General features: G+C 34.6%; 2 protein-coding genes across 4 annotated transcripts; both read left to right on the forward strand.

Moving 5' to 3' along the window:
- The first annotated feature begins 2,323 nt into the window (after positions 1–2,323).
- On the forward strand, positions 2,324–4,174 carry LOC106304392. 3 transcript variants are annotated; one of them, XM_013740799.1, is made up of 6 exons: positions 2,324–2,436; positions 2,529–2,636; positions 2,712–2,864; positions 3,269–3,418; positions 3,507–3,650; positions 3,721–4,174. In XM_013740799.1, the coding sequence occupies exons 1-6, from the start codon at positions 2,377–2,379 to the stop codon at positions 4,042–4,044; spliced, it is 939 nt and encodes a 312-aa protein (XP_013596253.1). In that variant the 5' UTR covers positions 2,324–2,376; the 3' UTR covers positions 4,045–4,174. The 3 variants fall into 3 exon arrangements, with proteins under 3 accessions (XP_013596253.1, XP_013596255.1, XP_013596254.1); XM_013740801.1 differs by having other exon boundaries at positions 3,507–3,617; XM_013740800.1 differs by having other exon boundaries at positions 2,712–2,858.
- Positions 4,175–7,676: 3,502 nt separating this feature from the next.
- LOC106304393 lies at positions 7,677–9,176 on the forward strand. Its single transcript, XM_013740802.1, has 5 exons — positions 7,677–7,804; positions 7,911–8,075; positions 8,189–8,317; positions 8,399–8,542; positions 8,622–9,176. The coding sequence occupies exons 1-5, from the start codon at positions 7,745–7,747 to the stop codon at positions 8,931–8,933; spliced, it is 810 nt and encodes a 269-aa protein (XP_013596256.1). The 5' UTR covers positions 7,677–7,744; the 3' UTR covers positions 8,934–9,176.
- The last annotated feature ends 1,363 nt before the right edge of the window (positions 9,177–10,539 follow it).

Genomic DNA, 10,539 nt, shown 5'->3' on the forward strand with positions numbered 1-10,539 from the left:
AATGTTCATTTACTAACACATTTCAAACAACAAATGTCTTTGGTTGAATAATATGGAAGCAATCATTACTAACAGGTCTAAGGCTATCTTAGCATTTCTAACAACAAATGTCTTTGGCAAAATATGCTAAAAGCTTTGAAGAGTTGTTTCAGGCATTTCATCGAACACCTTTTGGGTGGGAAATGCCTAAAGATCAACTTTTGAGAAGCTAACTCAGAAGATGCATTATGATTACTCTACTAGCAAGGTTTTGGAATGATCTACTCTAAAACACCCTAGCTCTAAGCTAATCACCTCTAATCTTCCTAACCCATGAATTAAAATGGTGATTACTCACTACTCTTCATGATTCCTCTTAAACCCATTTTGGATTTCAGATTAATCATACAGAGGGATACAACAACGAATTGGAAACACAGAATTGCAATAACTAGATGAACAAAGATGATTCAAGAGATGAACTTTCCAAAGGTTTTTTCTTCGAACAAAAGATAATCTGTCTGGTGGCTGCCAAGAGTCTTTAAAACATAGGTTTTCAGAAGTAAAAACATGCATAATAAAATGACCAAAAGGCCCTTGAGTAGAAATGATTTCGAGTAATCACACGTCGCGCAGCGACCTCCAGTAGTCGCTCCGAGAGGTCGCTCTAGGCTTCGGGAGCGACCTGGAGGGGTCGCTGCGAGACGTCGCTCTGGGTCGCTCTTCGCGAGCGACCTCGCTGCGTCGCTCCGGTCAAGTCGCTCTGAAAGGGTGTCACAGCGACTTCACGGTGTCGCTCTGGTGAGGTCGCTCCCATGCACTTCTCGTCTAATGATTACCTTTTTCACCTCTTTTGAGCTCCAAATGCACCGAAATGTCTCCAAGAACTCCATGTGGTACTCCAATACCTGATAAGGACTCATGTATGCAAAATGCAACCTAAACATGGCTAAATCCTAGTCTATTTGATCAAAATGCACATGGGTGAATGGATAAGACAATGAAAATATGTAAGATATCAATAGGACTCCCACGAAGGTGCTTGGTGGGAAGACGCCTTATGAAATTTTGTACAAGAAGATACCCTCGACATAAAAACATTCAGATGCCTATGTCATTTTGCACATCACGCAAGAAGAGATAGAGATAAGTTTAGGATGAAAAGCAAGATGTGTATCTTCGTTGGATATCTCTTTGGGAAGAAGGGGTGGAAGCTGTTGGATATCTCTTTGGGAAGAAGGGGTGGAAGCTGTATGATCTAGAGAAGGATGAGTTCTTGGTGTCTAGAGATGTGGTGTTTGATGAGACAAACTTTCCATTTTCAGAAAAGAAAGAAGTAGAGTTTCCTATCATGCCTCAGATAGATCTCGGAGTGTACGATGAAATACAACAGCCAGAGATAATGATAGACAAGGGGAGAAGTGATGTTTCCCCTGGTGTTGGCGTAGAACAAGTCGCAGAAAACAGAGGAGGAGAGTGTCCAAGAAGAAGATCAGCAAGTCGTGACAGAGGAGGTAGGACGTGGTCATCGTAAGCCAACTCCATCAGAAGTACAAACATTAAGCCCAAACCACACACATGTTATGATCTTTACGTCCATATTTTTACCTTTTTCGTGGATTCAAGTATAAAGATTTTACACCTTGTCGATGACATTTTGTAAACTTCAACTTTTATTTTGTTCCATATATTTACATTAAAAAAAAAAAAACTACCACTCCCACCACCACCACCACCGTCCGCTTAAAATGTAGTAACACTAATCCAATCTCGCAAAAAATTGGCTATGTACATCAACGGGAAAAATATTGTATTATTAGGTTTCTAAGTAAATATTTTCAGCAATGCAATGGATTAAAGATTAAAATGTATTTCTATGAACCCAAATTAATCATAATCTGATTAATAATTTATCAGCCGTAACGAAGTTTTCAGATTACAATTTAAGATTTAAATCCCAAAGTAAAGCAGAAAAGTTACAAAATTAAAAATAAATGCTTCTTGTCATATGTCGAAACCCAAACACAAACTCAAAGCTTGTGGCGAACGTAACCATAATAAAATTTGGGAATAAATATTGCTGATTTACCCAAAAAGGAGTACGGACTTTGAAAGGTTTTGAATCCGTGCCAGGATGCGTCATTCTACAGTTTATTGAACACTTCGGTCTCCTCTTTCCTGAGGAAAGTCTTGCTTGTACGTCATATAAGTCACGAGAACTGAACTGCCCACTTCATTGTTTCGCCATACGAAGAACTTAACGTATACCATTCTCTCATGATGCAGATACTTTAACTAACATTCCACAAACTATAATATATAAAATCTTTAGATCGTCATTTACTCTTGCTCTCATAAGATAAGCATTAGTTTTTGTAGACTAACTTTGGAATAGAAATGGGTATATTCCCCAGATTTGGTGGCTGGATCAATCAGAATATTCAAGAACCCCTTAAGGTCAGTTCATGTCCACCAATCAAAGGACCCTTGGAAGTCTACTATATCGGTTAATTGAATAGATTAGATCATGATTATGTTTACTGTTTTAGGCGTCGACCAAGAGATCTGAGAAGGGTAAATCTAGTTCGGTTTCAGAAAAAGATAGGTATCTTCAGGGACCATGGTATTGGAATCCTGCTATAACCCCTAAAGAGAAGGTAATAGCAAATCAAATACTTTTATTGGTGGTTAATTATGTAAATGAGATAACAATTCTTCTTGTCTTCTTGTAGGCTGAATCCATGGAAATAGACCATGTTAAATCTATGCCACTGTATGCTACCGATCCTAAGTACTATGACTTGGATGAACTGGTGAGGCAAGTAAGACTTTGGATGTCTGAAAATAAAAAACATCCGTGGCACGATGAACCTGCTAAGGTGAAGGTATTAGCTAAGAATCATTGATTGGTTGGGCTGCAACTGTAGAAAATTTACTTTAGAATTTAGTTTGTAGGATTTTTTTGACGTAGCTTTAAGAAATGTAGCTTTAAAATTTCCTACGGCTAAAAAGATAGGAATTTAGAAAATAATATTTTTACACCCATTTATTGTGTTTTTTGGCTGTAGCTTTATTTTATTTGTTGTAGTTTTAAAAACCAATATAAAGCATGATTGGTAGTTTTTAAAGTTGTAGATAAAAATTAAAGCTAAAATCACTTTCTACAACCCAACCAATCACTATAATCTCAATACTCTTGGATATATATTTTTGTTTGTTTTTATTATAGGAAATGCTTGAATTTAGGGAAAATAGTCTTCAAGCGTTCTTCTATATATATTTTTTGAAGGTGAAAACAAAAAAGGGCATTTGCCATTTAAACATAAATTTCACATTGGGATGGCCTCCTCAAGCAGTCTACGAGATGTTCACTGATCCAAGAAACATGGGATTTTTCCACTCAATGGGAAAGTACAAGGACCATTTTCGCACACGTTTGGTTTGTTTAATTCACTAATTGTATGATTCGAATTGAGTATCGGCTATTAGCAATAATTGAGAGTATGGTCTTTTTAATTCCTTTGAAGGACACAATAGCAACAAAGGTTATAAAGAAGGATGGACCAAGGCAGATTACGGAAGTGGAAAAAGTTTTGAGATGGAAGATACTTGGGTATAATGGGACTATCCCAATACATGTAATCATCGATGAAAACCATCAAAAAGTTACAGTAAGAAAGCTTCTCTATATTTCTCACAAGAACCAATTTCTTTTCGGTGAATTAATGTGTTATTGCTTAGGCAAAATATAAGAAAGTGAAAGTGAAGCACATGAAAGTGTTCGAGGGTAGCTGGAAAATGGAGCCACTGTACGTAGATCAAGAACGGTTGTGCAAGTCTAGGTCGCGGATTAGTGAAGAAGAGTACAAAAAATGTAGCAGCGGCAAAGGAAGGATTGGGTCAAAGGTGACAATGGAGCATATATTTCAGCCATCTTCTCTTCTTAATATACCACCAGTTTCTTGGTTCATCCGAGGGGTCGCCATCAAATTCACCAAGGCTTTGCTCCAAGATCTTAGAGAACATGTAATCATGATAAACAAAAGTACAGAACTAGGATCTTAATTTACCAAAAAAGGTTCAGAGCACGCTTGAAGCGTTTATACACCAAAATAAATGGTCATGATCATATTAAAGCTTTTGAAAATCAAACTATAACAATTTGTTAAACTTCTTCTATGATTGAGACCTTGCAAAAATCGTTTAATTGACTTTCCTTTTAATATATAATAGGAAATTTTTAAACTTCATATATGGTTTACATCTAAGCGAAAATTAATTAAATGACTTCTCTTTTTAATTTTTTAGTTATTTAATATATAATTATTATTTTATTATTCCATAATATGTAGAAAAACATAAAATAAGTAATAAATATACAATATTTATTCTGCTCAAGGCGCAGATCTTTACCTAAGTAACTATCTTTTTAATAATTTTAAATCTTAAACATTTTCTAAATCTCAGGCCAAAGCAAAATAACAAATTGAGAATAAACTCAAAAAATTAATATTTATATCGAGCAATAACCAAAATTAAAAAAAAGACACAAAAATGAGAAAAATATTAAAGATATTTAGGATTTGCATGTGAACGTAAACTTCTCATAACCATAATTAACTTTTAAATTGTTAAATCATGATATAAAACCGAACTCTTATATTTTCAGTATAACCTAATAGTAGGTCTGAGATTCTTCAGCCTAAACGTTAGGTTCTTATGCGGACCTAAAATATTTTTAAAATGAGATCAGCTCATCACTAAACAAATTATATAATTAACAAAAAAAAAAATTAAATTATTTAATGGCCAAAAATATTTATTCGATCAAGAATATTTTTTTTATTTTTTCATACGATATTTCTTAAATAATTTTCATATAAATTCGCTTTTGCGCATGGCTTATCATAGTCAACTATTGTATCACAGCCATGAGATTTAAAGAACACGTGATGATTTATAAATGTGTATCTTTGTGATCAGGTTAAAAGTTTGCAGCTTAGCATTATACCTAAAGATTCCGGAAAATTGCATATTTGCGCCAACTTCATTTAAGTCAAATTTTTACCAAAACACAGCTCTGAAATGTTGGCGAAAATGTTTTTTTTTTTTTTGGACAACGGTGAAAATTTGTTATTCCTCAGCTTTGGTGCAAAATTATGATTTTGTGATGAGGCTAACGCTTGATTATGCTATTCTAACGCAAAATTAGTTTTTGACACGAAATTCTAGTATTTTATATTATCTAAATGTTCTAACACAAGATTTTTTTTTTTGGTGGCATCTGACAATAATTCTATGATACTAGATCATTGGAATTACACCTACTTGACGATTTGGAATTTTATAAATTGACATATATGAGAGAATTATATGCATGTATGCACCCACGCTCACTCTCTCTGCCAGACGGTCTGAAACTCCACTTCGTGTGTTGTTCATTGCAGCATGTATCCCTCTCTTTTTCTTTTTTCAATTGTCTTTTCATTTCTAATCTTTTTTTTTTTTTTCTGACGCAAAGCTTTTTGTTCTTCTTTCTCATTCTCTCTTTCTTTGGTTTGAAATCTTTTTGTTTTCGAGTCCTCATGAATCAAAAAAAATTAACACCCGAAACAGAGCAAGAACTTGATGGCTGATTTTGTTTCCATGTGTTTGATCGAACAGCTGTGGTTTAAAATGGCTGGTTTCTTTCAACAGTGGAGCATGTTAAAAAAATTCCAGAGAGCCTGATCCAACGACGGAGAAACTCCTACATGTATACTTTAAGCTGTTATAAAAAAAACTCTGTTCTTATTCTTTCTCGGTGCTGAAAATGTAATTGTCTGCTCCAATACTTTATATTTGTCAATTCACATCTAAATAATTTTGTATTGGTCTGCATAGTTGTTCGTATTCTGGTATAAAACAGATAACATTTGTGTTGCCACAACCATATGTATAAAAGTAAATATATATTTTTATTGTTAACATGCTAACTTATTTTATAACATGCTAATTTCTTTTATTCGGCTCGTTAACTTTAAAATTAGTTAGTTAACTTTATTTTTTAACCGTTAAATAATTTGTTTGATTGATAAATAATACTGAATTATATGGTGTATTATTAAGTTATTGATTTGTTTAATGTGTTATAACAAAATATAGCTCGGAAACAAAATTTGTAACATGTTAAAAATACTATTCAATGTTAACAAAAGCTGTAACTTGTTACAGAATTTGTTAATCCGCTAACAAAATTGGTAACATGTTTTGATGGTCACATTCGTCGATGAGTCATGTGTAGTTGTTCATCATAAACCTAGAAAAGTGTTATAATGTAGTTCATCATCAATTCATCGATGAGTTACATGATACATGTTTTATTAGATGATGCATAGATTTATACTAGAGAATCGATAAATAGTGGGTAAGATATTACAAAAGACTTGTATGATACTTATTTTGTGTTGCTGATAATGAATTCATACATAATTTATGAATCAATATATTGTTTAGTAAATAGTTTGTTATATGATATATGATTTGTTATACGGTACATGTTTTGTTAGCTGATAAATATAATTTTTTTAAATGTTAGTGATGAATAATTGATACCAAAATATTAATTTTTATTATTATGTAGTGGGTGACCATTATTGAAAAAATGAAATTCAAATAAAATGATGGTAATGTTGATCATATAGCTAACAAAAGTATAAGAAAAAAAAAACAAAAACGTATTGATCAATATTTAAAAAATTGCAAAGAAAAAAAGTTGTAAAAAATTGCAAAAAAAAAAAGTGTCAGGTACTCTCTTGCGTCAGTGTACTCGGTGATGTGTGTGTTGGAGAAAATGGTCAATTTGGGAAGTCCTTGTAACAATATGCATCTTTCTACCTATTTATTTTCCATCATGCATACTTTACCAATCTATGCCTCTCTTATGGGCATATACCTTAATCACTCCACAGATAATTGGTAGGCTCTCATAAATGTTTTTTTACTAACTTGTAAATATCATTAGATGATTAAAAGGTTTTTACAAAAAGCAGAACCTTAAGGTTGGAACACCCCGGCAAAGCTAAAAGACGAGAAAAAACAGAATGAACCAAGGGGGATGAATTAAGAAAGCACTACGCAGAGTGTTATTTTAACCAGAAAACCATTAGAGAAGAGAACTTTTTCAAGTGTCTTCTCGCTGAGATGCCATTTCGCACTTCCTTTCTACTTAAATGTTATAAAGAAAACGTAAAATGTCATCTTTCTACTTGTAACTTTGAAGGAACCAGATAGGAAGATCTTCTTTTTCCTAATGTAGATTTCTCCTATACGTCAATGACTCACGGGAGTTGAGCTGCTCACTCATTTTTCCCTACGTAACATTTAACGTACACCATTCTCTCAAGCAGAGCCGGTCCCAGTATTTATGAGACCAGAAGCAAATATTAATAAAATGGCCTATAAATTAGTTGATTCTAATATTTTTTAAAAAGTTAAAGAGGAAGAATCGAACCTACTTCCTCTTGTCCACATAAGAGCATCGCAACCATTAGTGCTGTAGAGAACTTTTGTAAAATTTGTGGCCGCTAATTAACATAATCTCACGGCGGCCGGAAGCACAAGCTTCTTCCGCTTCCGTCCAGGGCCGGCACTGCTCTCAAGATGCATCCATTATATCAAAGATCTCTAGACCATAATATACACAAATTTTTTTTCTCTTATTACTATCGTTTGTGGTACTAATTTTTTTAAGAAAAAAAAGTGGTACTAATTTTCTTATAGAAAAATGGGTGGATTTCCTGGATTTGGTGTTTGGATGAATCAGAACACTCAACAGCCTCTTAAGGTCAGATTCATTTCCATCAGAGCTTTCCCAGGAAGCCAAATCTATATAATTACTATTGGTCAAATGTAGAAGCTAGGTAACTAATGATAATACTTATTATAACTAGACCGGGTCCATGAGATCTGAGGATGATAAATCTAAGTCGGTGTCACCGAAAGAGAGTAATAATATGGAATTATATCACGACTCAGAGGAGGAAGATAAGCAAATAAAACTATGGAACGTTGCAGAGAGAAGGCATCCATGGTATGATCCTCCTCCTAAAGTGAAGGTAAGAACAATTCAGCAAACAAAGTATATGCATTACCACTTTGGCCTTGGAGGAAGCGCTATAATTTTTCTTTTCTTGGATCTCAAATGTTTTTTTTTTTTTTATGTTTGAAGGTGACAACGAAAAGGGGTATTTGCCATATGAATATAGAATTCACATTGGGAGTGACCCCTTTAGCAGCCTTCGAAAATTTGCGTAAACCAATGTCCCTGTCAATAGACATGTCTGCCCGCCAACTTCTGGTTTTTTTCTTATCATTGTACGATTCAAATGATACTAACTATAGTAATACTGGAGAGTGATATTTTTCTTTAATTATAAAGAAAAACAAATCAAGAAAGCTTTTGAAGAAGGATGGTCCAAGAGAGATTGTAGAGACAGAGAACACTGTGGCCTTCGATTTCCTGTGGTGGTCTCGAGCTTTCCCCATAAAGCTTATCGTCGACGAAAACATTAAAGATCTTACGGTAAGAAGCTATCAATAAGTTTGGTTTGTGTTTGTGAAACATAACTTGCTTTGGGTTTCTCTTGCCTTGTTGTGGGCAGGCAAAATATAAAAAGGAGAAAATGATGTTCATGAAAGTGTTTGAGGGTAGCTATAAAGTGGAGCCGATATTTGTAGATTCAGAACGCTTGTGCAAGCATAGGTTGCCGAAAACCCGAGAAGAATACAAAAAATGTAGTGGTGGACAAGGAAAAATTGCATCGAAAGTGATAATGAACCAATACTTTCAACCCTTTCCTCCGTTTAATCTGCCACCGTTTTCATGGTACATTAATAGGATCACCATCAGGACCACAAAAACTCTGCTCCAGATGATTCAACTTTCGACTGCGACTTTCCGAGAGTTGTCGTGAGTTCTCATGATAATGACGTCATAAAGACATCAAGCAACAAACATGAAAAATAATAGCCTAAATGAACATTCACAAAATAGATGTCCTTAGTCTATGAAAGACAACATATATATTTATATTGATTATTATATCCTTTAGAGGAACAATTTGAGTAGAGTTTAGGACGACGTACAAATCTGAAAATGCTTCAGCGCTCAGAACTTCATTTTAAAGTTAGTAATTATAAAATAAAACTTCTTATAATCAAGTGGTGGTAACCTACAGTTAATTTTTTTTGGTTTCGGTGTATCCACATTAGTTCCGGGTTCGATTCCTTCTAGGAACTAAATTATCATCACTTGGCTAATCTGGACTTCGGCTTCGGCTCAAATGGTTTATATGGTGGATCGTCAACATAAGATTGGTTCACTCCCTGGCATTAGTTAGAAGGTATTCCAAACTCGGGTCATGCAGTGTGGTACCCAGTCCACTCTGTAGCACTAAGTGCATTCCTCCCGAAACCAATCGGATCAGCCGATAGGGTATATCAAAAAAAAAAACATTATATTAATGAAATAATTAAATCTATTTCATTAAAAAGAACTCAAACATATGGCAAAAGGATTTTTGGATAATATATCTAAACTCTATCCAGGGCCGTTCTTAGGAACCCTTCTATTCAGAGCCGGTCTTAGGAATCTATGGGCCGGAAGCAATAAAAAAACAAATTTAGGCCTATTGGTACTAACTATTAACTATGGATAAAAATAATTAAATGAATTAAACATATAGCAAATGGATTTTTGGATAATGTATATTTTAGAGCATTTCATATAGTAAGAATATTTCATAGATTTATCAAAATAAATTTTAGAACACCTCTATCGAGAGCCGGTCTTAGAAATCTATTGGCCGTAAGCAAAAAAAAAATTGGGCCGGTGGTACTAACTATTAATTATAGATAAAAGTGTTATAAACCAAGTGGTGATCGACCCATATCAGGCCCAAACCGTCCGGCCCATCAGCTATCCATCCGGCCCATTCGCTAATGACTTAGGCGAATGAGAGTTTACATTTATCTATACTTGATGCTTATCCTTGCCATATGTATTTAGGATAAGTACTATTTTCTATTCCTATTAGGAATAGGATTTCTTTTTTTCTTATGACGGTCTAAATAAGACAGTTTAATACTTGTATAAATATAGACCTCTGGTCATGAGTAATAATAAGTTTTCACAACATCTCTTTTATAACACGTTATCAGCACGATAGCCTCTAACCCTAAGCCCCCACGAAATTCCTTAAACTCAGCCGAATATCACAAAACCCTAATTCTGACTGAACTTCAAAGAGATCGTTCTCCCAAACCGTGAGGACCCAGACGACGAGCAATATATCAAATTGAAGCTCTCGCTGAGACGAATCAGACACTGCAAACCGCTTGTCGATCCGATCACTCACGCGCCGTCACGCTCTGCTACAGTACGCATCGCCGATTTGCTTTGGAACCCTAATCGTTTTCCTAACCCAAATTCGAGCTCTCTCTCTCTTGAAGTTAGCTCTTTCTAGACGTGATCAAGTAAACCAGACGTTCTCCTTCTTCCCTGTTCGTGATCCGACCAAG

This window comes from Brassica oleracea, chromosome C7 (assembly GCF_000695525.1).
Source record: "Brassica oleracea var. oleracea cultivar TO1000 chromosome C7, BOL, whole genome shotgun sequence".
In the NCBI taxonomy this organism is placed as follows: domain Eukaryota; kingdom Viridiplantae; phylum Streptophyta; class Magnoliopsida; order Brassicales; family Brassicaceae; genus Brassica; species Brassica oleracea.